Source organism: Oryx dammah, unplaced genomic scaffold, assembly GCF_014754425.2.
Source record: "Oryx dammah isolate SB20612 unplaced genomic scaffold, SCBI_Odam_1.1 HiC_scaffold_4, whole genome shotgun sequence".
Classification (NCBI taxonomy): domain Eukaryota; kingdom Metazoa; phylum Chordata; class Mammalia; order Artiodactyla; family Bovidae; genus Oryx; species Oryx dammah.
The window spans coordinates 81774194-81801318 of NW_024070188.1; the positions used below are offsets into that span (position 1 = coordinate 81774194).

The following is a 27125-nucleotide window of genomic DNA, read 5'->3' on the forward strand; positions in this document are numbered from 1 at the left end:
CACAGTTGAGCAGGTGGGACAGAGAAGGTAACAGAGCCTGGAATACTGGCCATTTGGACTTTACAGATAGGGTGTGTTGATGCTGAGGGTGGTGGTTCCCAGTGCCGCCAGCAGGGGGCAGCAGAAAGCCGTGTGTGTGGGCCCAGCCTCCCAGGGCTCAGAAAGGGTATTTAGGAATGTGATGGGGAGACCAAGCTGAGGTTTAGGAGGGAGGCACAGGCCTGGGGTAGAAAGGCAATTAGCGAGGGGAGTGAGTGGAAAACGCCCAGGGTAAGTAGGGCAATGGGGTGCCCTCCTTAAGGGTTGGTGCGAGAGTGGACCCCCAGGGTGGAGGCCCAGGTGTGGGTGGTAGGGAGCCGCTAGAGGGCTGCAGGTGGTGGGGAGAAGGAGCATCGCTTTGGGGAGGGGGGCTGTCACCTGGTGGTTGTGCCTCTGGGCAGCAGTCCCAGCAGTCCATGACTGGGAGGACGAGGGGCCAGCTGAGCTGTGACCGGCCCCCGCCCCTCCGCCCCATGACCCCCAGGGCTCAGAACTGCCCCTCCCTTGGAGTCTGCCTCTGGCCTAGGACAGGCTGGACGAGCAGTGTCTCTGTCTAATCTCCCTCTTTGCCCTGCTTTTCTCTGCTTTCTCAGTGACGGGGCCCTCGGTGCACTCGGGGTGGCGCCTTCAGATTCCAGCCTGTCTTCTTCCCCGAGGCTCCTGCAGATGCGAGCCTTCACTCTTTACAAGCTGGCTCCGCTGGCTTAGTGCTCAGCCTTCGGGGTGAGGCCCTTTTTATTTTTAAAGGGTTGTTTTGTAGTCAGACAGGGAAGAGGCTCACTCCTGTTAGAGTCTGGTGAGCACCGCGGTGAACCCCAGAAAATGCACACAGACAGGTGGACTCACGGTTTGAAATGTGATTTCAGGGCTCATCCATCACCTGAGCCCCCCAGGTCAGGACCCCTAACTGGCAGTGGGCATCGTCCCTGTAGCTCACACGGTAGAGAATCTGCCTGCAATGCAGAAGACCTGGGTTCGATCCCTGGGTTGGGAAGATCCTCTGGAGAAGGGAATGGCTACCCACTCCAGGATTCTTGCCTGGAGAATCCCATGGACTTGGGGGGAGGGGGGTGGTCAGATCAGGGTCTGCTGGGGGGTTAGCCATCCCCAGTTTAAAGGTTTGGGGCTTGATATCAGAGTACTTTGCCCCCCACCCAAACACCCCCCCCCCCCACGACAGAGGATGAGATGGTTGGATGGCATGTAATTCCTGATTGTGTTACTGCCCCGCCCCCGCTGCCCTTCCTCCTGTCTTATGGAGATGATGAAATACTTAAGTCTTTCTTTATAGCCTTCTGAAGAAAAGTTACGACAAACCTAGACAGTGTATTAAAAAGCAGAGGCATCGCTTTGCCGACAAAGGTCTGTCTAGTCAAAGCTATGGTTTTTCCTGTAGTCATGTACAGATGTGAGAGTTGGACCATAAAGAAAGCTGAGGGCCAAAGAATTGATGCTTTTGAACTGTGGTGTTGGAGAAGACTCTTGAGAGTCCCTTGGACTGCAAGGACATCCAACCAGTCCGTGCTAAAGGAGATTAGTCCTGAATAGTCATTGGAAGGACTGAAGCTGAAGCTGAAGCTCCAATCCTTTGGCCACCTGATGCGAAGAGCTGACTCATTGGAAAAGCTCCTGATGCTGGGAAAGATTGAAGGCGGGAGGAGAAGGGGACAACAGAGGATGAGATGGTTGGATGGCATCACTGACTCAATGGACATGAGTTTGAGCAAACTCCAGGAGATGGTGAAGGACAGGGAAGCCTGGCGTGCTGCATTCCATGGGGTCACAAAGAGTCGGACACGACTGAGCGACTGAACAGCATCGACAGGAAAGCCTTCCGAAGGCACAACACAGGAGCTGCTCTAACCTCCAAGGACCATGCATCTGGCCGTTCTCAGCTGTGTGCTGGGCACTCTGGAGGCTTCTGGGGAACTTCCCTGAGAGAATCCACTTCTGGTCTCCAGGCTGGGCCAGTGTGCTGACCTCACCCTGTGCACTGGGCTGGGAAACATTGTGTTCACAGGACTGTGGGCTTAGAGAGGGCTATTTTTGGGGTCTTAGTACAGCACATCATAAAATCCCCTTTCCTTGAAACAAAAAGAGTACTATATCAGATGGAGTCTTATTTAGGAAATTATTAGCCTCTATAACTAGAAATAAGTAGATTACATTTTTTAAAAGATTAATTCAATCTCCGTAACAAAGAATGTTTAAAGGAATATAGTCACTCCATTATGAAATGTTTGCAGAGGACAACTGGAAGCTTACAAGCTTGAAGTGTTTTTCAAATGATCCAGAATTTAAAAATCTAATTCAGCATCAACTTTCAGTAAAAGCAATCATTTCCAGCAAGTATGGTCTCATACTGTGTGTGGGTGTACGTGTGTGTGGAACATCAGCTTTAGGTGGAATATAATTTAGGTAACGCAAAATTCACCTGCTTAAATGTACAGTTTCATGATTTTTTGGTAAAACGTACAGAGTCCCAGGTGGCTCAGTGGTAAAGAATTCACCTGCCAATGCAGAAGCAGATGCAGACACAGGTTCGATCCCTGGATCAGGAAGATCCCCTGGAGGGGGAAATGGCAACCCACTCCAGTATTCTTGCCTGAAAAACTCCATGGACAGAGGGGCCCTGGGGTTTCAAAGAGTCAAATATGAGCGAGCAACAGCGCATGCCCCAAAATGGTCTCTTGCTTTTTAATCACAAGATGCACTGTTAGGAAAATAATAATTTTAATGTATTATATCCTATATTTCCATCATCTGCATTGTATTCTTACTAATAAATGACCTCTACCGATATCTCTTCCAGGCAAGCACGAGACAGCCGGAGCAAAGCTCTTGCAATCTTATCAGAAGCTGAGGTGAGTGTTGTCAGAGGCCAGGCTGTCCTGTGTCCTCGGGGCTGGAGCACAGAGGACTCACTCAAAGAACGTATAGGTCTCCTGACTTTCAGAGGTCATTGCTTTGGAATGTAACTTAAAAAAAAAAAAAGATGATAAAAAGTGCCTGGAGAAGATTCAGAGATATTTCCACATTCTTATGAAAAGCTAGAAGCGTCGAGCATAGGGTTTTCTCAGAAGACATTTTGTTTCTTGAATTTTTTGATAGGTTTTCGGGAAACAAAATGTTGTTTTTGATGGCATGTCCAACGAGATTCAGGACTCCCAGGTGGCTTGGTGGTAAAGAATCAGCCTGCCATCGTGGGAGACGAAAGAGACTCGGGTTCAGTCCCTGCGTCAGGAAGATCCCCTGTAGAAGGAAATGAACCCACTCCAGTATTCTTGCCTGGAAAATTCCATGGACCGAGCAACCTGGTGGGCCACAGTCCATGGTGTGGCAAAGAGTCAGACACGCCTGAGCACACAGCACCAATGAGATTCTAAACCAAGCACTTGCTTTTATGAATCATTCATGTCCCCAACATCTTGCCCGGTGCCTGACACTAGAAACATTTGTGGAATGAACATTGGTAGGTTTGAATAATGGCCTGAGAGATAGTAACTTTATAAACAAAATTCTAAACACCCAGCCATCATGAAGCGAGCAATAATTCACACACCGACTATGTCGAATTTATTAAAGTGTTCTTGAAAAGTCTCCACCAGCAGCTTTTGTTTTGTTTTGTTTATGGTGAGACTTTCCAATTTCTGGATTTTTCATTGTTTTACTGCATCCGTCCCCTTGCCAACTTCTTTTAGCATAAACTTATGATTCCTCTTACGGTCGGTTTTTATATCCATGACATCTGGGGCATTCTGCTGGGTGCTATCCACTAAGAGGATGCTCAGGTCCACATGGCACTCATGTGTGGAGTCCGGGTGCCAGGGCAGCCAGGCCACAGAGCCGGGGCCCAGCACCCCAGCTGTTTTGTGAACACACGGCTGGAGTGCAGTGCCTGGGCCTGGGACCACAGGACTGCGTCTCCTCCGTTCAGACCCCAGGAATCAGGGCGGAGTGGATCCAGGCAGGCTGCTGGGCCCTCTTCTAAAAAGTGAGGAAGCGTATTTTTTGCAGAAAGGCAGAGGACTTGAATTACAGGACAAATGTGAATGCTGTATATGTGTAATACTCGCAACCCGTTTCTTATCCCTGTGTTTCCCCTCAGCAGCAAGATCTCCGTGGTTCCTCCCACTCCACCGCCTCTCAGCGAAAGCCAGTGTGGCGGTGGCCCAGCCAGGGTAATGCGCCCGTCCGGTGCCCGCTGGGTGGGGGTGGGGAGGGACGCGGAGGAGATGGGGCCGAGAGGCTGAGCCTCGTGGCAGAGCGATCCAGCCTCGCCTGGAGGGTCCCGAGGCCAGGAGGGAAGGGGGGCCCCCGCAGGAGGCTGGAGGTGCTGGGCTCTGCCTGGGGACTGGGTTCCCATCCCCCCGCTGGGGGCCGTGGGCCCGCCCCCCACGCCCCCCCACGCCCCGCATGTCAGTGGACGCGTCTTCCGCCTGCATTCCACACCCGCCTCTCTTCACCGTTGTCGTTTCGTTGCTTCATCCCCTCACCGTGCCCTTGAGTGTGGGGATATGGACGGGCTTCTGTGTGTGTCAGGGGCCTTTGGGGTTGGAAAGGGAAATACAGGTTGATTCACAGGCGTGTGACTCACAGATGGGGGAGTACCTGTGGAAATGTGCGTGTGCGTGTCTTTGAGTGTTTGTAGGTGCTTAGCCTAAAGAAGATCAGGACCCTTTCCATCCAGAGCAGTTAGCTGTGTGATTCTGGGGGACTTACCTGGGCTCCCACCTGGGAAGTGGCAATAATCATACTTGTCTGGCTCGCCTCCCACTGCTGGTGTAAGAAATTACCCCAAAAATGTCTGTGCTGGTACATGGAAATTGTCAAGTGCCATGGAAACAAGTGGTCTTGATTATTTATTATTCTACGTATTAAAGGGAGTAACTCCATCTATGTACAGGATATACATGTTTGCTGGTGAGAGAATTCTTTTTCCAGTTTCAGACTGAGACCCCAGTTCAGTTCAGTCGCTCAGTCGTGTCTGACTCTTTGCGACCCCATGAATCGCAGCACACCAGGCCTCCCTGTCCATCACCAACTCCCAGAGTTCACCCAAACCCATGTCCATCAAGTCAGTGATGCCATCCAGCCATCTCATCCTCTGTCGTCCCCGTTTCCTCCTGCCCTCAATCCCTCCCACCATCAGAGTCTTTTCCAATGAGTCAACTATTCGCATGAGGTGGCCAAAGTACTGGAGTTTCAGCTTTAGCATCATTCCTTCCAAAGAACACTCAAGGCTGATCTCCTTTAGAATGGACTGGTTGGATCTCCTTGCAGTCCAAGGGACACTCAGGAGTCTTCTCCAACACCACAGTTCAAAAGCATCAATTCTTTGGCACTCAGCTTTCTTCACAGTCCAACTCTCACATCCATACATGACCACGGGAAAAACCATAGCCTTGACTAGATGGACCTGTGTTGGAAAGTAATGTCTCAGCTTTTCAATATGCTGTCTAGGTTGGTCATAACTTTTCTTCCAAGGAGTAAGCGTCTTTTAATTTCATGGCTGCAGTCACCATCTGCAGTGATTTTGGAGCCTCAAAAAATAAAGTCTGACACTGTTTCCACTGTTTCCCCATCTATTTCCCATGAAGTGATGGGACCGGATGCCGTGATCTTTGTTTTCTGAATATTGAGCTTTAAGCCAACTTTTTCACTCTCCTCTTTCACTTTCATCAAGAGGCTTTTTAGTTCCTCTTCACTTTCTGCCATAAGGGTGGTGTCATCTGCATATCTGAGGTTATTGCTATTTCTCCCGGCAATCTTGATTCCAGCTTGTGCTTCTTCCAGCCTAGCATTTCTCATGATGTACTCTGCATATAAGTTAAATAAGCAGGGTCACAATATTCAGCCTTGACGTACTCCTTTTCCTATTTGGAACCAGTCTGTTGTTCCATGTCCAGTTCTCACTGTTGCTTCCTGACCTGCATACCGATTTCTCAAGAGGCAGGTCAGGTGGTCTGATATTCCCATCTCTTTCAGAATTTTCCACAGTTTATTGTGATCCACACAGTCAAAGGCTTTGGCATAGTCAATAAAGCAGAAATGGATGTTTTTCTGGAACTCTCTTGCTTTTTCGATGATCCAGCAGATGTTGGCAATTTGATTTCTGGTTCCTCTGCCTTTCCTAAAACCAGCTTGAGTGACCTTCAGAATCCTGCTTGACTGTCTCCTTGGGAGAGATTTCCTTTACTTCTTGAGAGTAATGTATCTGAAGTTACTCGAGCACAGATGTGCTCAAGACATATTACTGGGATGGATGGACAGATAGGCGGATGGATGGGTGGATGGATGAGACTTGCAGAGGAGGTGGTCTCATTTCTGTTCTTTCTCTTCCTTTTTCCTCTCTCTTCTGCACTGGGAGGTGGACCTGACCCCTGGCTCCAGTCTGCTCACCCCTCCCGTCTGTCACGTGCATTCTGCCCACGTTGACATCCTCTCTGGGGAGAGCTGGGGTCAGGGACGTAAGAGAAGGAGGGTAGAGAAGTGAGGATTTGTTCACTGCAGTCTTTGAGCCCATGACGTGTCTGCTTATTTCTGTGAGGTAGTTAGCTTTTCAACAACCACACGGTACTGCCCCTTCCTTTAAGGCAGTTGTCAAAACTCAGAGGAGAGACGCTGAATAAAGAAGGCTCCTCGCTCCTCCTTCCTCCCTAGAGGCCTGTGCCCCAGATACACGCGCACACACACGCCTTCGCCCACCCATGCAGGCGTTTGGGGGTTGGTGGCCTGGAGCCTGCTAGGGCAGTCATCAGATAGAAGTCTCACTGTCTCTCTTTCTGTCTCTGCTTTAGTTGCAGGAACTCGGGCAGTTTAAAGGATTCAATAAGTCCGTGGAAAATTTGTTTCTGTCTGTCACCACCCACATGAAAAGTAAGTGGCTGCCTCTCCGGGGGTTCTGGCACCGCCCTGCAGGCCAGGCACGCACACTGTCTCCTGGAGAAAGCCAGGGCCCTTCCCCCGTCCCGTGTCTGCATCAGGAACAGCTCTGAAGGCCTGGCGTGTGCTGGGACCTTTCTAGCTGCCAGCAGAGCAGGAGGCCCCAAAGCTTCCAGCGGGTAGACGGGACAGCGGTGTGGATGGCACTGCTTGGAGGGGAGTGACTGTGGCATATCCTGGGGGACAGGGGAGCCCCGGGGCTTTGTTGGGCGGGGGTGGGCACGTCTGGGATCTCGTCTAGAGGACAGGCAATGCACCGACTCAGCCCTGCCCGGCGCACGCGGGAGACACTCATCAACAGCACGAGGGGCAGGCCACGAGACAGAGGGGCGCTCTGAAGGGGCTCTGCCCAACACGGGAGCCTCTGACCTCATGTGGCTCTTGAAATGTGGCCAGAGGAAAACGCACATCGGATTCAGGAGACTTGCTATTGACCCAAGAGTGAAATTTTTCATTAATAATTTTAATACCAATAATATATTCTCACAATACATTGAATGAAAGTGAAGTCACTCAGTCGTGTCCGACTCTTTGTGACCCCATGGACTATAGCCTACCAGGCTCCTATGTCCATGGGATTTTCCAGGCAAGGGTACTGGAGTGGGTTGCCATTTCCTTCTCCAGGGGATCTTCCCGACCCAGGGATTGAACCCGGGTCTCCCGCATTGGAGGCAGACGCTTTACCCTCTGAGCCAGCAGGGAAGTCCTAATATATTGGATATGTTGCATTAAATGAAATACAGTATTACAATTAGCTTTGCCTGGTTCTTTTTGCTTTTTAAAATGTGGCCACTAGAAAATTTGAAATGACATATGTGAGCTGTATTATATCTCTGTTGAGCGTTGAGTGGTTTCAAGGTCCATGTAAGAGTGACAAGGGCCACGTTAGAGTGACAAGGCTCTCCTGGGAAAAGGAAGCCTTTTAAAGGACACACTCACCTTTGAGGGGGCACTCACCATGTGGGGCTCCTTCCTTCCTTTCTTTACTCATCTTAATTCTAAACTACTTTATTGCAAAGAAATTTTTAAGTCATCTTTTCAGGGTTTGCTTGTGGAAATGGTTATAAGGATACCCCAAGGCTTATTTCTACCCCAAGAAGCGGTATTTAATTGTAAAATCTTTGTAAGGAGCCCCTAAAAACCCAGGTTGTTTGTTCAGCAGTCTTCTTTGTGTTTGGACAACCGGACACTTGGGATGTATAATGGCCTAAATTGGGGGTCACCTGGTGGGGAGGTTGGGCTTGAACCCCCTTGACAGCGGTCCTACCTGCAGAGACCTGTGAACACACGGTCACCATTCAGGAGCCAGCCCCCCATCCTGTGCCAGGGTCCCACGTCCAGTGGGATGTCAGGGACTCTCTTCTGGGCCCCAGAGCTCGGGGTGTGGAAATCCTGGAGAAAGGTCTCAGCAAAGCTGTGTGCTCCCACCTGTCTTCCTTGTATTTCTTTTCTAGAACTCTCCAAGTCCCAGAATGACATGACCTCTGACAAGCAGCAACCGGAGACGGTCCCCAGGCAGCGTGAGGGCCGACCGGAGAGGAGGAGCCAGTCTGACACCGCCATCAACGTGACCACAAGGGTATCCCCGGCCGCCCCAACACCTGCCCATCTTCTCTATAGAGTTCTCTGTCCTTTTATTTCAAAGCTAGACATCAAGCAGTCTAAAAAACACTTATAAACCCCTCCATTGGGTGCTGGCCAAATGAAGGTTAAAATTCAGATGTATTGCGTTTGGAACGTGGTTCAGAACAGGGAAAGGCTTCCATGTGACCCCCGCACCCCCTAAGGCTTCCAGGCCACGCCAAGCACAAAGGCTCAGCTGCAGTCTTGCCGTGTGCCCACTTATTCCTGGCCTGCGGATACACTTGCTCAGGCCAGAGGCTGGCACGTCCTGCTTCCAACAACCTCTGGTTAACATCTGTCCTAATCTCTGAAACTGTTGAAATCATAAACGCTGCATGTCCAGGGGCAGTCGTGAGGGGACTCTGCAGGTACCTCCACCAGAAGAGATAGTGCCTGACAAAGGCCTGTAGGGAAAGAATTACTCTTCCCACCAGGATTAACCGAGCCAGAAGCAGAGGCGCTGGAGTGTGAGGGAAAGTGGACTTTAGGGTCAGGAAACCTGGGTTCTGGTCCGTGGCAGGTACCACCACCTGGCTGTTTGTAGGGTGGATGTGACAACTCCAGTTGGCTCAACAGGACAAGCGCCCTTCTGTGCAATACCGGGCTCTGTTGAGGGTGTCCCCAGACACACTGTTCTGCAGGCAAAGGGGTGAGGGTAACCTCACCCTCCTGCTGGGACTTGCACGCACTCTCAAGATGCTAAATTCTGCCTCCATTCACCAGGTCATCACATGACCTCCTGAGCATCCAAAAGCACCCCCCTCACCCCCCCAGGGAGTGAAGATGATATTACCTGTTCCTCCCAGAGCAACGCAGTGTTCCTGCAAAGATCTCCTGAGATAACTTAGGTGGCAGTTTCAAGTCTCTGTTATCTAAACATAAATCTAGATTGCTCATACGTGTTCCTCTGTGCCAGGCTCTTGCTAAAAGCTTTCCCTTTTACCCTCATACCACCCTGAGGTGGGTATTCACATGACCCTGTTTACATTTATGGAAGCTTAAGGAGATTGTCACAGACCCTTGGCGACAGAACCAGAAATGGGGGGGTAGAGTCAGTCTTGGTTTGGAGGCCGAATGCTGGTTCTCCACTTTAACGTGTCTGCGAGTCACTTGGGAGTCTTGTTGAGATGCAGATTCGGAGTCACTGGGCCTGAGATGCAGGATGTCGGGTGTGTTTCTGAGGAGCTCAGGACCGGCAGGTGGTCCGCTGCCTCATTGTAAGGGCAAGCCGTGGAGAGTGAGTGACGTGTATTTGGAAGGTCTTTGAGACTCCGAAGTGCAAACAAGCATGTGTTCCTTTCGGCTCTCCAGCACCCACATGAACACCGTCCAAACTGTCGTTCCTGAATCGAGGTGGAAGAGAGGGTCAGCGTGCGTTTAGGTGACACTGTGTTCTAGGCAGATGGAGCGTATGTTATTTATCAGGTTGGTCAAAAAGTTCATTTGGATTTTTCCGTAAGGTCTTATGGACAAATCCAAATGAAGTTTTTGACCAACCCAGTACTTGATCACATTTCATTCTTACAAAATTCCTGGGAAAGATACTGCTGCTCCCATGATAAAAATCTAGAACCTGAATTTAGTGCAAGGTTAACCACCTTGTCTCATAGCCATGGCTCATGAAAGGTGGAACCAGGAATACACCCCAGGTTTGTCTGACTCTTACTTACACATTCTTAACCTCTTCAACATACGTTCCACCTAAGGAGGACAAAGGAACTTTTTAAATCCTTAAACAACCCCTGTGAAGCCTGGGCTGTTACTGTCCCATTAAAGATGAGGACTCGGACACCAAGGGATGGCCCGGGGGGGTAACATGGTCAGAGTGGCAGGGCCAGTTGGAGGTTCCCCCCGAGAGTGTTCCTGTGGTTCCTGCCGGGAGACGCCAGCAAGGTTTGCACACCTGCACGGTTCCCGCTTCTGATGTCGTGTACCAGGTGCTGGGGCATGGCAAGTATCCGTAGGCTTTGCCGGGTCTATCTGTAGACCTTCTGAAGTGATGCGATGTGACATCACCCTCCCCGGCTGCTCGTGCCATGGGGGGAACTGCCAGCTAACTGCAAGGGCTGGCGGTGCCCATGGGTAGAAGCCAGCAGAACGGGGTGGAGGGGTGTGTCCAGAGAGCCCCCACTAGATCCTTTGTCCCCAGTGTGTCCACTTCACTCACACACTCTTGGCAGGACACGCTCAGGACTTTCCGTAGGCATTCTCTCTCCCCACATTGCTTGAGGTTGTGGCTGTTTTAAAGAGAAATTTAGCCAGAATGTTTATAAAGTGCTTAGTAATTATGGCATGATCTATAAATGCTAAATAATTACGGGGTCAGCATATAAAGAGCACATCTTTAAATAGGATGTTTGTCAAGCTGCAGTTACACATGCCTTAGCTGGTGAGCTCACGACAGTTCCACTCACACTTCCATAACACGTAGGAAGGAGCCTTTCGCCAGCAGTAAGGAGGCAACGCGGTGGGTGCCCTTTGTGAGTGCGGGACGCCAGCAGCCCTCTGCCGGCGGTGACGCTGAGACACAGAACTAGAAAATCGGTGTCTTAAAAGGATGCCGGGAGGAGAAATCAGGTCAGGATTGCTTCCAAGTTATGTCTCTATCCTTTAAGTTTGAACTGCAGCAAGTCTCCGGGAAATATCCGGGCCAAGGTTCATCAAGAAGTGAATTTCTGCTGCCGAACTGCCTTCCTCTGGGGTTGACTCAGTCTGCATGAACCCTGGGAGCAGTGTAGCTGTTTTCTAGCACTCCTGCAAACACTAAACTTTATACTTGTTATTTAAATAATTGCTAACTTCACGTGTTAGTGGCTCAGTTGTGTCCGACTCTTTGTGCCTCCACGGACTGTAGCCTGCCAGGCTCCTCTGTCCATGGGATTTTCCAGGCAAGAATTCTGGGGCGGGTTGCCATTTCCTCTGCCGAGGGATCTTCCGGACCCAGGAATTGAACCTGCATTTTCTGTATCTCTGCATTGCAGGCAGATTCTTTACCCACTGAGCCATACGGGAAACTGATAGGCAATTTTTTAAAATCTGCTTTTCTTTAGTTTCAGGTGAGCCTTCTCTTTCTAGTCTCCTTTTTGAACACCTTCATTGCTGAAATCCTCCCCTTGGGTGTCCGGTTCCTCCAGCCCTCTGTCTCCTGCCCTGTGCCCACCCTTTGGTGCCCCCGAGCCGCCTGTTCTCTGGAGGGCCTCACACATCACTGGGCGTGTGTGATCTCATGGCCAGGGTTCTACCTGGCCTCTTCGGTCCCTGCAGTTTGGCCTTGAGCAAGTCCAGGAACGTGCTTCACACCTGAGCATCGTGATAGCCCCTCATCCTGGGATACCCTAACTTTGGGTCTCTCCCCAGCCAGCCTTCAGGACCCACTCAGGTCGCACTCCCACTGAAGACCACCCCAGTGTCCCCTCCTGCACTCGCCCTCCCTCTCATCCCGTTCACTTGGCTCCTGCCTCCACTTTAATGGTTTGTATCTCTGATGAGTTAGTGAGCCCTGGGGGCTTCCCAGGTGGCTTAGCAGTAAAGAAATCACCTGCCAATGCAAGAGATGTGGGAGACTCGGGTTCGATCCCTGGCTCGGAAAGATCCCTTGGAGCAAGGAATGGCAACCCACTCCAGTCTTCTTGCCCAGGAAATGCCATGGACAGAGGAGCCTGGCAGGCTACAGTCCATGGGGTCACAGAGTTGGACATGACTGACCACACACGCACACAGTAAGTCCTTGGTGAACAGACAAAGCATCTTCTCGGCCTTTCCCTCCTCTTGCCCCCAGGACTTAGAGTGGCACATTGAACACAGTGTTGCTTTAACAAATGTCTGATGGAACTGAGTTGAGTTCCGGGAAGTGAGAGCAAGAACGAATGTTATAGAGGCAGTCACATCTTTTGTCTCTTCCATACTAGTCTTAGCTTTTCATTCCTGAACATTATGACCGTAGGGCAGCTGTTTATATTTCCAAGTTGAACTTCCAACCCAGGGTCACAGTCTAAAGTCTCAATTTGGAAACTTTGTCTTTTCAACCAGGAAGAAGTTTCCCCCTCCTTGTTCTGTACCATCACTGTCCGATACAGTAGTCCCCAGGCTTTTTGGTCCCAGAGACGGACTTCATGGAAGACCATTTTTCTGTGGACCAGGGTGGAGATTGCGAGTCGGGAATGGTTTCAGTATGATTCAGGCACATCACATTTACTGTCTCTTTATTATTCTCACGTCAGCTCCACCTCAGATCATCAGGCATTAGCTCCTGGAGGTTGGGGACCCCTGAAGACAGAACTTTCTAGCCACTGCCACGTGTGGTTACTGAGTACTGGAAATGTGTTTAGTGCAAACAAGAAGCTGAACTGATTTGATTCTAATTGATTGGAATTTAAATAGCCCCATGTGACTAGTGGCTACCATATTTGAAAGCCAAGCTTTATACATTATAGAAGTCCCAACTATGAAATATTTTTGTTTAATTTAGAGACATATTTTGATTTTTTTTCCCCTTTTTTAGTGAGCATATCAGAGATGAAATTCTGCCTCACAGGCTGAATACTATATTTCATGTGGTTAAATGTCTGTGTTATTGTGAAGGTCAAATATGGACTTCAGTTTCTTTAAGATTTGTACTAATCTTTAAGTACTTTCCTGGTGGCTCAGATGGTAAAGAATCTGGCTGCAATGTGGGAGACCTGGGTTCGATCCCTGGGTGAGGAAGATCCCCTGGAGAAGGGAACAGTAACCCACTCCAGTATTCTTGCCTGGAGAACTCCATGGACAGAGGAGCCTGGTGGGCTACAGTCCATGGGGTTGCAAAGAGTCAGACACGACTGAGCGACTTTCACTCACTCACTCAAGTCCTTAAGTAAAACCCATCCGTCACTGTTCGTGAATGTCTCAAAGCTCAATGATGTCTGCCTTGGGACCCCGTGTGTGTGTGTGTGTGTGTGTGTGTGTGTGTATTTGTTTATCCACATGGAAGCGTGCCCTTTTATTCAGCACCTGGAAGTTTACATATTAGCGACATGCACCATGCTCATTGAAGTCATCACATTTGAACAAAACCAAACTGAGACGACGACTATCCTGTTAACTTTGTGTTTGTTTTTTCAGGTCGGCACACCAGATATTCTGAAACCTCTCAGTCCAGAGAGTCCCAGACGCCCTACGAGCCCTGTTTTGAAGCAAGAAGACATCTCATCCAGTCCAGTGCTCAACACTTTGTTCTCAGGAGGCTTGAGACAGGTGAGTCTCATCTAATAATCCTTGACCCGTGCTGTGTGGTTGTCAGGATGTCTAATTGGATTGGTCGGCAAGGGTACGAGTGATGTGTTGTCTTGTGGGATGAACTGGAGCACAGTGAAGTGCTGAGGTGACATTTTACTTAGATTGACAGCTGGGGGAAAAAAAAAAAAAAAACCTTGCTAATCTTTGGTGGTTTTCTCTTTTACATTTTATTGTGAGCATATTCATACAGGCAGAGAGTAATTCATAATAAGTCATGGTGTCTTAGGATGAGACGTGTCTAGCTTTGATGAAGTCTGATTCATCAGGTTTTTCTTGCATGGTTCCTTCTCTGTCTGTTTTAATTAGTTGCTTTTTATTTTTGGTTGCGTGGGGTCTTGGTTGCTTCTTTGCTGGTTGCGGAGAGCGAGGGCTACTCTCCGTTGCAACGCAGGGGCTTCTCCTTGTGGTGGCCTTGGAGTGTGGACTTGTTGTGCAGCATGGACTCTAGGGCAGGCGGGCTTCCGGAGCTGTGTGCAGGGGCTTAGATGTGTGCCCTTGTGGGATCTTCCCAGACCAGGGATCGAACCCGTGTTCCCCACACTGGCAGGCAGATTCTTACCTCTCTACCACCAGGGGAGTTCTCTCTGTCTTATCTACCCACAAGTCATGAAGATATTCTGTCATGTTTTGTTCTAGAAACTTCTATAAAAATTTAGCTTTTATGTGTGGTCCCTGCTCCAGCTCACTAATTTTTGTGAATGGTGAAAGGTGCAGGTTGACGTTCTTTTCTTCCAACATACAAATACAGTTTATTCCAGTGCCCTTTGTTAGAAAAAGGACTCTGATTTTTCCACTGACTTTGGTGTCTTTGTTGAAAGGCAAAGGACCATGTCAGTGCGGGCCTTCTCCCAGGTTCTCTGTTCTGCTCCACTGACCTGTTTGTCTTTGTGCCAAGGCCGGACTGACGTGATTACTGTAGCTTTGTAGGAAGTTGGGTGGTTTAAGTCCTCCAACTTTGCTCTTTTTTGAGATTGCCTTGTAATGTTTTAAACGTAGAGTCTTTTCATAGGCAGGCCTTTTTATTTGTTCACTTGTTATTAAAAAACATTGCATGAATGTTGACTCTGTGTCTAAACCCGTGATATGTCTTAGAAATGTAAGAAGGAGCCTTGGGTGAGGGGCGCTGAGGCTTCAGTTAAAGAATTCAGTTAATGTATTCAGTGATCACAGACGATCGTTCAAGAGGGAGGGGACATACCTGTGCCTGAGGCTGATTCATGTTGATATATATGACAGAAACCAACAAAATATTGTAAAGCAATTGTCCTCCAATAAAAAATCAGTTCAGTTTAGTCCCTCAGTTGTGTCCGACTCTTTGCAACCCCATGGACTGCTTTTTGTGACCCTGTGGACTGCAGCACGCCAGGCTTCCCTGTCCATCACCAACTCCCAGAGTGTGCTCAAACTCGTGTCCATCGAGTCGGTGATACCATCCAACCATCTCACCTTCTGTTGTCCCCTTCTCCTCCTGCCTTCAATCTTTCCCAGCATCAGGGTCTTTTCTGAGGAGTCAGTTCTTTGCATCAGGTGGCCAAAGTATTGAACCTTCAGCTTTAGCATCAGTCCTTCCAATAAAAAATAAATTAATTAAAAAAAATAAACAATCACAAAAACTCCCTCAGCTTCAGAGTCCTTATCAAGGAGATGGTATCAGAATTGTTGTTCTTATTTCAGTGGATTGCTTCTGTAATCAAATGGATGCTTACCTTCTGTGGTGTAATATAGTGGTTAAGAACTCAGCTTCTAGAAATCAACATCTTGGTTCACCTTCCAGCTCCTTTAGTGGCAAGGAGCATGTTCCAGGGCTAGTATTCTAACCACTGTGGTACTGTAGCCTTGGGGTGGTTGTATTTTTATGAAAAATAGTGTCCACGTCAGAAAATGATAAACTTCCCCCATCTCCATGAATGTCCAGCAGAATATTCAGAAGTCACAGCAGAAGCAGGCTAGACCTTGAAGAATCGTCAACATCCTTGATTCAATCCACAAAATGCTGGCAGTTCCCAACCCACCCTTTGGCTCCAACCACTGGCTCCTGTGGGTGGTCCCGCCTCCAGCAAAACCACTGCTCTACACTCTCACTACTCAAAGTGCGGGGCACCGGGGTTACCTGGGAGCTTCTCAAAGATCAGAATCTCTAGCCTTCCCTCAGACCTACCGGAGTCTGAAGCTGTAATTTAGAAAGAGCCCCAGCAGATTCAGGCTTCCCACATGGCTCAGTGGTGAAGAATCCACCTGCAGTGCCGGAGAGGCAGGTTCCATCCCTGGGTCTTGAAGATGCCCTGGAGGAGGAATTGGCAACCTGCTCCAGTACTCTTGCCTGGAGAATCCCATGGGCAGAGGAGCCTGGCGGGCTGCAGTCCATGGGGTCAAAAAGAGTCAGACATGACTAACAGCAGGTACCAGGAGATTCATGCTCACGTAAACAAGCAAACTGAGCCCTGTCAATTTCAAATCCGAGTGAAATATACATCGTTTGTTAAGGATTCTTTAGCAGTCTAGGGATGTGCCCTTCAGTTCTCGCAGCCCCTGTTGGGGGACCCTCCCGACTCCCTCCTGCCCTGGGTCACACAGCAGTGGTGGAATGGCCCTCCTCCTCTTGGATGCCCTGAGCTCCTGAGTGTCGGGGGTGGTCCTGCCAGGGCCTCTCAGGTTGCTGTGTTGGGGGATGGGTGTTGTTTATACAGGAGAAAGGTGAAAACACTGAATGAACACTTCCCTGAGGGGGAGCTTAAGCAAGGGCAGCTCCAGAACATTCTCTCCTGGGGCTGAACCCCGTGGTGGGTACGGACAGGGGAGGCAGAGGAGCGGCCTCTGGGAGCTTTTCCAAGACCCATGGAGAGTTTGCCTCCACCCCAGCTAACGTACGGACTCCAGCCAGCTTGAGTTTTTTTATTATTATTAACTAGTATTTATTGATGACTGCATCAGGTCCCAGTTGCGGCATGCGGGATCTTTTGGTGCGGCATGGGCTCTTGTAGCTGTGGCATGCGGCTTGTGGGAAACCAACTTCCTAACCAGGGATGGAGCCGCGTCCCCTGCACTGGAAGGCAGACTCCCAACCTCTGGACCACCAGGGAAGTCCCCCAGCTTGAACCTTGATAAGGCTGATCCAGGAGGACAGGGCCAAACCCTCCTAAGGGTTTTTCAGACTCGTCCAGGGTCCTCTCGACTTGACTCTTAAGCTCCTTCAAGGCCCGGAAACCAACACAGAAGTAGACACACAGACTCAGATCTGCCCCACAGCAGTCCGCAGGGCTGTCCGTGAGCTGCCCACCGCCCCGCACCTACCCCCTCGCTCAGTCCTCTCCGGGGCGCTGGTCCTGGAACAGCCGGACTCAGCCTGCTTCCCTGTTCCTCGGGCTGTTCCTCTTCCAGGCTCCAGGCTCTCTCACTCCTTCCCTCCCTCCAGTCTTGGCTCCAAGGTCACTCTCTTAGGAGCTCTGCCCTCTGCCCTGCTCTGCCTCCCTGGCCCACCTGCCTTCTGTTTATCCACCTGCTTATCACCTTCTGCCCCTGCATAACTGGCTTTACTTCTGGCTTATTGTCTATTGTCATTCCCAGGTGCCCGGGAGCAGTGCGTGACACTTAATGGCACTCAGTAAATATTTGTGAGATGGTTGGATGCATTCTTATCAGAGCTATTCTTGAAAGCCTACTGTGCGCTAGATGCAGAGCTGGGAATTCCGCCTCCGGGTCTTTCTCACCACAGTCTTGTCCTCGGGATGCTGTTGTCCCATTTCACAAATGGGAAAACTGAGGCTCTCGGAGGGTATGCCGTTTGCTAAGGCTATATGGTCACTGCAGAATTCTGACTGGGAGTCAAAAGTCCAGGCTTTCTGTCCTATCCCAGAGGAATTGTTGGCCTCTTAAACTGACCCCCAGTTCAGCTTTGCTCACTTGGAGCCAGTCCACACCCCGAAGACCTTTCAGAGTGGGTGGGGGGCAGGGAGGGGATGCTGGGGTAACAGGATGTGGTGAGTGAGTTCTCAGACTGTTTCTTGGGAAAGTACCTCCGAATTACGGTGCAAATTCAACCTGATGCTCTCTTTGCCCTTTCTTCTAAAATCTTCTCTGATTTGTGCCCTCAACATTTATCATCACAAGGTTGAATTATTAGACATTCAATCCTAACCTGTTCCTCTTAGACTGAAACAGTGTGTGTTTGAGGAAACTAAACTCCCACAAAGCCAAGAACAGTTTTGTTTCTTGCCTGAAGAAATGTTGCCTCCCTTTCTGAGAAACAGGAAGTTGGGGCTAGAAAAAGCTTATTAAATCTCTGCTTATTACAAAAGTAAGAACACAAACGGACAATAAATAGAGGAAGCACTCAACTTCCTGAGCAGTTAAATCAGTGCAAAATTAGAACAAGGACAGTTTGGGGACCATTTTAGCAAATTTAAGAAGTGACACAGCTCAGTGTTTGCGAGCATGTGGAAAGGCAGGTGTTCTATAAACTGCTGGTTGAACTGGAAGGAAGGCAACCAGCTTCAACATGCATGCTGGCTTTCACCCAGCTATTTTAGTTACAGGAGCTATTCTTTAGAAATTGTCATGAACTTTGCCAGAAAGTATGTATATGTGGATGTTGAGGGCAACATTGTTTATCTTCATAACTTTTTTTAAGTTTGAAAAGTTGGAATTAGCCAAAATGTCTAAAATAAGGCAGTGGTTAAATAAATTATGGGACATTTATTCAGAGGAATACCTTGCAACTATTAAAAGAAGGATATTGAAAAGAATATCAAAAATAGATATTGATAAACAAAAATATTGTTACAAAATGGTGTTACAGTAGCACAGAATTAGAAAAGCAAAATGAATGTACTATAGACGCTGTAAAACAATTGAAAGGATTGTATCAAAAGGTTGAGAAGAGTGGGCTTATGCTTTCTTCTTAAAATTTTCTTGGTCTTTTATGTGTTTTCTGCATGTTCTCCATAAACATGTAATGTTTGCGAGAAGAAAAATCCCAGTTCTTTCAAAAATAAAAATAAACACCAGAAAAACTCCTCTAGTCCTCAGGAAGGAAGTGTTGGTAGTGTGAAGAAACATGCGGTTACATTTTTAGCAATTCCCTGGGAGAAAAAATTTATATCCGAGGTCCCCTCTGATTTTCGATTTTGCCTTCACTTCTGTTTTGCAAAAAATCCATGGGTTTCTGTCAGTGTTTTCGTCGTGCAGCTGACGATTGCCCTGGAGCTGAGGTTGCTGTGTCTGGAGGAGTGACCACGTGCCAGGAACGCACAGCTGGGCCCCCAGCACCTGGAGGGGTGGGAGCGTGGCTGCTGGAGCGATTTGCAGTCGCTGAAGTAAAGCTCCAGCTCCCTAGTTGTTTCTCTTAAATGTCAGTCTGCGACCTGGAGCCTTATCGTGCCATTTGGGGTCACTTCTAAGTGGGAACTGTCTCAGAGTGTTCACCCCACCCATCTCACTGTGCTCGCTGGGGTTTTGGAAACTTCCATTTTCTGTTAGTATTTCTGAACTTCTCTGGTTGCACTGACTTTTTAAAAAAGAGTATTGTACTTAGCTATATACCCGTCTTAACTTCTGTGTTGTTTTTCAGTCGCTCAGTCGTGTCCGACTCTCTGCAGTCCCATGACCCGCAGCACGCCAGGTTTCCCTGTCCTTCACTATTTTCCAGAATTTGCTCAAATTCATGTCCATTGAGTCAGTGATGTCAGTCAATCATCTCATCCTCTGTTGTCCCCTTCTCCTGCCCTCAATCTTTCCAGCATCAGGGTCTTTCCAATGAGTTGGCTCTTTGCAGCAGGTGGCCAAAGGATTGGAGCTTCAGCTTCAGTCCTTCCAGTGAATATTCAGGGTTGATTTCCTTTAAGATTGACTGGTTTGGTCTCCTTGAAGTGCAAGGGACTCTCAAGGGACTCTCAGCACCACAGTTTGAAAACATCAATTCTTCGGTACTCAGCCTTCTTTATGATCCAACTCTCCCATCCATACATGACTAATGGAAAAACCATAGCTTTGACTAGATGAACCTTTGTTGACAAAGTGATGTTTCTGCTTTTTAATATGCTGTCTAGGTTGGTCATAGCTTTCCTTCCAAGGAGCAAACATCTTTTAATTAAAATGTTGCTGAATAACTTAAGTATCTATACAGATGCTCTTGCATGTAAAAAGAAAAACATAGAAAAACATAAAAATAAACATATTATAGCCTATTCATCCAGCGGACCCTGGGAGTGACAGTGAATGAACTGAATCTGCACCTAACTGTATAGACGAATTTTTAAACCTTGATATCAAGAAAGTGCACCACTGGAGAATATGTACACAGTATGATTTTCATCATGTAAATTCCAAGATCAGCCAGAATGAATCGATACATTGTTTGGAGGGGATATATACACGTGTAATAAAACTAGACAGAAAACCAAAGATGATAAACAGGGAAACTTGAAACACCCTTGATTCGGGAGCAGGGATAGAGGGAGTCAGATAAGGAAGGGGCTATGGAGCATTTCCACAACCTCGGTTTAATCTTTCTTACATTGAGTGGCGAGTATGTAGATGTTTAACAATTATTTAATTATACCTACCCATTATAGGGACTTTTCAATATATTTCAGAGTAAAAAGGAAAAGAAAAGAGAAGGAAGGGGAAAAAAAAAAAAAGGAAATGATCTGCTCAGCTTACAAAGAGTGACCGCATCATTTGGTTTCAAAAGCTGAATAAACTCACTAAGCGTAGGCACGGTACTCAGTTTTTTACACAAAATAGCCATTGAGCCTCACACCAATCCTATGAAATAAATCCCCACTCTATAGATCAGGAAACCGAGGCTGTGGAGGATGAGAGAAGTGCTCAAGATCACACAGCCTCTAAGTGTCAGGGCCCAGGGGGACGTCTGTCTGGCTCCACCACCTTGTCTGACTTCCCTGCAGTAATGCTCTCCCTGTGCTCTTGGGGAAATCAAGATTTATCTATTTATTTGTTTTAACATAGCTGTGGTTTCAGTTGACCTTCCTTGATTTCTACCTTTGTGAAAATCAAAGGGCATCAGGAGGCCTTGCTTGCCGTTACAGCAGATAACGCCTGACCTTCAGAGAAAGTCGCCACATGCTCCCTGCCCGCTTTAATGAGTTCTCCTTTGCTTTTTGCTGAGACTTTTCTTTTCACAATCAGACAGAGCCCTGGGCTCTAATAAAAGTCAGGCTGGGTTCTTACATGCTCTTCTAGGCCAGGGCCTCTCAATCAACCCTGTTTACTGCTCAGAGGCTCAACTTGCTCGGAGATCCTGGTCTGTCTACAGGGAAAACAGAAGCAGAGGAAACCCTCCCAGTGGTGAAGTCCTGAGTTATCGCTGAAAGAATGCAGAAGACCAAAGGACGCGCCCTGCTGGCCTTTCATTATCTGTGGCTGCACTTTCCCCGCCAAGCAGATACGCTGTTGAGTTACTCAGAGACACTGCCATTAGCCAACCGCCCAAGGAATGAAGAACCCCGGGCCCACTTCCAGCTGCTACTTCTGACTTGCCCTGTAATTTTTGGGTGGGTCTCAACCTTCTTTGACCTCTGCTTATCTTACACAATGAAGGATGAGTGTTTCTAGTGCTTCCTGGCTGCTTTATAATTCTGGACCCCACGCGGGCTGAGTCAGCTGTGCTGCATACGCATGCCTGCCCCTGAAGAGCCGTGCACACAGTAGGGCAGGCCTGAAGCCCAGTGTGAGTGTGAAGGATCAGGTCTGCCCTGCCGTGTCACCAGTTCCAGATACGCCCACGGGACCAGCCATGCGGACGCGTTTCTCTGGGAGACTTACTCTCCAGCTCTCGCGGCAAGCATGTCACACCTTCTTCAGTGGGCTTCCCTGGGGGCTCAGCTGGTGAAGAATCCACCTGCAACGCGGGAGACCTGGGTTCGATCCCTGGGTTGGGAAGGTCCCCTGGAGAAGGGAAAGGCTACCCACTTCAGTATTCTGGCCTAGAGAATTCCATAGACTGCATAGTCAGTCCATGGGGTTGCAAAGAGTCAGACACGACTGACTGACTTTCACTTCACTCAGGACTTCTTCCCACTCTTTCTCCTCATTCTTAACAAGTAATCCTCCCTTCCCACTTCTCAAAAAAAAAAAAAAAAATTAGCCTGGAATTCTCGAATCCTCCTGACACCAAGTTAACCTGCTTGGGTCTGTACCCACTCCCCTTCCTGCCCAGACAGAAGGTGCCCGTTTCCCAAGCAGGGCTTGGACCCCACCCTCTCCTACCCCTTCTATTTCTTCCATGGAAGGTAGCATAGCTTCTTTACCTTTACTTTTACGATTTCTCTCCTTGTCTTGGATTTTCAGCAATTTTATTACGATGTGCTTGCATGTAGGGTTTTGTTGTTTCATTTAATCTTTTGGTCGAGCTGTACAACACGTGGGACTTTGTTCCCAGACCAGGGATTGAACCTGAATCCCTTTCATTGGCAGCATAAAGAATCTTAACCTCTGGACCACCAGGGAAGTCCCCAAGTAGTTGTATTTTTAAATCCTTTCACTCTGGAATCTGCAGTTGAGGGATATAAGTAAAGTCACCCAAGGCCAGGACTCCCGGCCGAGTCCTCTCACTCACATCTACTGCTTCTTCAGGACAAGGTGCGCAACCATCACACCATAGTATTTGCAGACAGAACTTATTTTCCCCAAGAATTAAAAAGCGTTTATTTATCTGACTCTACCGAGAGTCCCTTGGACTGCAAGGAGATCCAACCAGTCCATTCTAAAGGAGATCAGTCCTGGGTGTTCTTTGGAAGGACTAATGCTAAAGCTGAAACTCCAGTACTTTGGCCACCTCATGTGAAGAGTTGACTCATTGGAAAAGACCCTGAAGCTGGGAGGGATTGGAGACAGGAGGAGAAGGGGACGACAGAGGATGAGATGGCTGGATGGCATCACTGACTTGATGGACATGGGTTTGTGTGAACTCTGGGAGTTGGTGATGGACAGGGAGGCCTGGCATGCTGCAATTCATGGGGTCGCAAAGAGTCAGGCACGACTGAGTGACTGAACTGAACTGAACCGGGTCTTAGCTGCAGCACATGGACTCTCTAACTGGGGTGTGAGGCTTGCAGATTTAGCTGCCCTGCAACAATGTGGGGGGTAGGGTTTAGTTCCCTGACCAGGAATCGAACCCACGTCCCCTGCATCGTAAGGCGAACCCTTAATCACTGGACCACCAGGGAAAGTCCTGGAGAGAACTTTTTAAATCAAAATACTTCACGTGCTTTCTTCATTCACCTCATAAATGCTTACTGTGGATTTACGATGAGCCAGGCACTGAATGGGTGATGGAGACGAGACGGAGGCAGAAACATGCTGACCCCAGGTTCCAGTCACCTGGATCTGCAGGGAGACCTGCTTTTGCTCCAGGGTGCAGGCCAGCAGTCTTGGTCCATCTGGTGCTGAGCTCACTCAGGGCTGGGTTTCAGCCCCTGGGAGGACTGGTCCACTCCAGGGGCCTCGGACTCCCAGGAGGAAAGCCCCTGAGTGTCCCAGCTAAGAGTCTGGACAGTTACCAAGCCCTCCTCCTGTGTGGGGGACCTGGACTCCAGTCTCTTCTTTCTAACAAGGTGAAACTTCTGGAGGCGTTCCCAAGCTGCTCAGCCTCTCAGCGTTGCCTTTCACCTCAGCCAGGACCCTGAGGGAAAAGCGGCATCGAGCGTCACTCTCACCCCAGCACGGCTCCCTTTTCTCCTCAAGTTCTGGACACCTGGGCTGTTCACTGTGCCCGGCGCCGGAGCCTCTCAGCCTTCCTGCCCGGGTGCCCACTGACGGACAGGTGCCTCCAAGAGAAACACAGCCAGGACCACAGGCTTAGCTCACTGCGCTTCTCTTCAGCATCAAGGCCCCCGGCCTCCCGGCTGCCCTGGTAGCCTTGGAGCCGTGTTTGTTGTTTAATTCGGTTTTCTACTTGTTCTACAATCCTAAGGAAATCAACCCTGAATACTCACTGGAAGGACTGATGCTGAAGCTGAAGCCTGCAATTCTTTGGCCACCTGATGGGAAGAGCCGACTCGTTGGATGAGATTGGTTCATAGTATCACTGACTCAGTAGACGTGAGTCTGAACAAACTCTGGGAGCTAGCGGAGGACAGAGGAGCCTGGTGTGCTGCCGTCCATGAGGTTGCAAAGAGTTGGACACAACTTAGCCACTGAACAACAACAACAGCTTGTTCTTGGCAGCAGAGTTGCTGTCGTACAATCTAGTCTCACGGGGCCCAGGGCGGAGGCCCGCCAGGAGTGCCAGGTTAATGATCAGAACGCTTAACACCTCCATTCATCTTCTCTGGAGCAGCTCAGACCTCTGGCCAAGCCTCCCTCTCATTCATCTTCACTCCTGTGCCTCCCTCATTGGCGTGGTCTGACCACTCCATGCCTTTCTGAGTGTGTAACGTTTAAAACACATTTCCCATCCCAACAGTTGTGTGGGTGTAGGCAGATAACATGTTTCAGGGCCGGGACCTGGGTGTGGTGAAGTTGGTTGGGTTCTTGGCATGAGTTACTTCAGGTTCGGAGTTCTTGGTTTTGTTTTGATCGCTCTCTAGTGAGAGAGGCTCAGGCTTTCTTCTTGTTTTTTTTTTTTCTTTGTTTTTTTCCCCCAGGATGTTTTACAGTGTTGAGGAACCCGCTGGGAGAATGGCAATCACGTTGAACTCCCCCTGTCTGTAGAGTCAACCCTGAGACGGTGGCATGCAAAGGGTGGCAAATACTTAAGCAGATGGAATGCGATCAGGCAGTTTGTTCTTTCGTTTCGGTGCGACTGATTCTTCTCCACATCATCTCCGCCTAGAGCATCCTCACTTATGGTGGTGGTTTTTCATTCTGGAGACCCACAACAGTTGAAACACAACTGATTATTGCCTTTGCATATTTTACACTGTTGTTCAGTCGCCAAGTCGTGTCCAACTCTGCAGCCCCATGGACTGCAGCATGCCAGGCTTCCCTGTCTTTCCGTGTCTCCCAGAGTTTGCTCAATCCCATACCCATTGAGTCAGTGATGTCATCCAACCACCTCATCCTCTGTCGCTCTCTTCTCCCTTTGCCTTCAATCTTTCCCAGCATCAGGGTCTTTTCCAATGAGTCAGCTCTTCACATCAGGTGACCAAAGTATTGGAGCTTCAGTTTCAGCATCAGTCCTTCCAATGAATATTCAGAGTTGATTTTCTTTAGGGTTGACTGATTTGGTCTCATTGCAATCCAGTGGATTCTCAAGAGTCTTTTCCAGCCTCACAATTCAAAAGCATCAATTCTTCAGTATTCAGCCTTTATGGTCCAACTCTCACATCCATACATGACTACTGGAAAGATCATAGCCTTGACTATATTTTACATACTCTAGTCCATTTACTTCTTACCACAACCCTATGAGAACAGCATTAATTTTTCCATTTAGACTTTCACAGGCTAATGAGTAGCAATTGACTCCAATTCTGTCGAATTTCCAATCACTTGGCCCCCAGACTGTGCTGCCCTTCGCGGCTATTGGATGTTATACCATGGATGCTATCTGCCCTTGAAGATTTATCTTTGCAGAATTGCACAGGAGGTAGTTCACATCTCCCGAGTGGTTCGTATTCAGGAATGAGATTGTGTAACCTTATGGCTGGGCAGACAGCATATCTGGGCAAGACCAGCCCTTCTGAAGATTCCTCACGTCCTTGTTGGTGTTTTCGCGGCTCAGTCGCTAAGTCACGTCTGACTCTTTGCAAGCCCGTGAACTGTAGCCCTCCAGGCTTCTGTGTCCTTCAGTATCTCCCAGAGTTTACTCAGAGTCATGTCCTCATCTCCTTAGAACAGAAAATGTGGCAAGTTATTGTGCAAAGTACAAGATGGCATGTCATTAACTTAATGTGAGTCAGGATGCGTGCTCCGTGTGAATTTTGGTTTATTTGATATCTTGAAACCAGAACTGCAAAAAGACCTGTTGATTAGCTGTGAAGTAACTTGTTTATATCTGTCGTTCTTGCTTTCAGGGAAGTTTAATCAGCATTAACAGCACTTGCACAGAGATGGGCAATTTTGACAATGCTAATGTCACTGGAGAGATAGAATTTGCCATTCGTTACTGCCTCACAACTCATTCTTTAGAAATCTGCATCAGAGCCTGTAAGAACCTTGCCTTTGGGGAGGAAAAGAAGAAAAAGTGCAATCCGTAAGTTTCTTTGTCTAAGTTTTGGCATATGATAATAGATTTATTGATTCTAAAATTTATATGGAAAAGTGAAAGTCCAAGAATAACCAAGGCAATAGTAAAAACAAAAAGACGTGTTAAGAATTATCATAAAGCTTAATAACTCAAACAATGTGTCATGGATGAAGGACAGACAGGAGGTCAATAGAGCAGAATCAAAAGTCCAGATACAGATCTTAGGATACATGAGAACGTAAATGATCAAGAGGCTATTAATAATCAATGTGGAAATGAAATTCAGTAAATGGTACTGGGAAATTTGATTTTCCATGTAGGAAAAATAAAATTAAAATTCTATCCATACAACCCGTAAATAGATTGATTTTCTCCCAGTTGGTATATATGAATTGATATCATTATTTTAACATGCATCTCCCTGATTAATAACAAAGATGAGCAACTTCATACATGCATCCATCACTTAAGGTACACTCCTTAAAAAAAAAAAAAAAAAGGTACACTCCTTTTCTGTGAACTCCCCATCCATATCTTTTGTCCAATTTTCTGTCAAGTTGTCATTTAAAAATTTATTTACAGGGGTCTGGCTTTTTTAAAATCCATTTCAATACAACTCTCCATTGGTTATACATACCTTACATGTCTTCTCCTAGCTGTTACTTGTTTTCTAACATTGTGATAACTTTTCTTATAGAGAATTTGATAATGTCCAATTTATCCTTTTTTTCCTTTAGAATGTCTGCCTTTTGAGTTTGTAGGAGAATTCCACCTGAAAATTTTAAATACATTCTTCTCTGTTATCTTCTACTGGAGTTTTTTCAAACTTAGATACTTTCATATTGGAGCTGGAACTAATTTTCTGTGTATGGTTTAAAGCAAGCCCCACATTTTGGTCTTTTCCTTCCCCAACATGGAACATTTTTAGCACACAATTTTTAGTACCAGTTAGGGGAAAGGAATACTTTGTTGGCCCAATCAAACTCTCCTCTGCTCTGAAACCTTCCGTAGCTCCTCAGTGCATTGCTAAAGCACTCTGGCTCTCCATCACAAATCCCTCCTGTCTTTCTAGTCTTAACTTCTATTATTCCCCTAT

The 27125-nt window shown here is 48.1% G+C and overlaps 1 protein-coding gene across 3 annotated transcripts in view; it reads left to right on the forward strand.

Annotated features, from left to right (window-relative positions):
• SYTL3 (synaptotagmin like 3) overlaps positions 1 to 27125 on the forward strand; it is a 94169-nt gene that overhangs the window by 53409 nt on the left and 13635 nt on the right. For 2 of the 3 annotated variants that reach the window (XM_040238905.1, XM_040238907.1), the window contains exons 5-10: positions 2852 to 2903; positions 4148 to 4220; positions 6840 to 6918; positions 8439 to 8563; positions 13708 to 13839; positions 25857 to 26035. In XM_040238905.1, the coding sequence (XP_040094839.1) occupies positions 2852 to 2903; positions 4148 to 4220; positions 6840 to 6918; positions 8439 to 8563; positions 13708 to 13839; positions 25857 to 26035 (640 nt within the window). The remainder of the gene's footprint in view (positions 1 to 2851; positions 2904 to 4147; positions 4221 to 6839; positions 6919 to 8438; positions 8564 to 13707; positions 13840 to 25856; positions 26036 to 27125) is intronic. The other variant, XM_040238906.1, reaches the window with a different exon arrangement.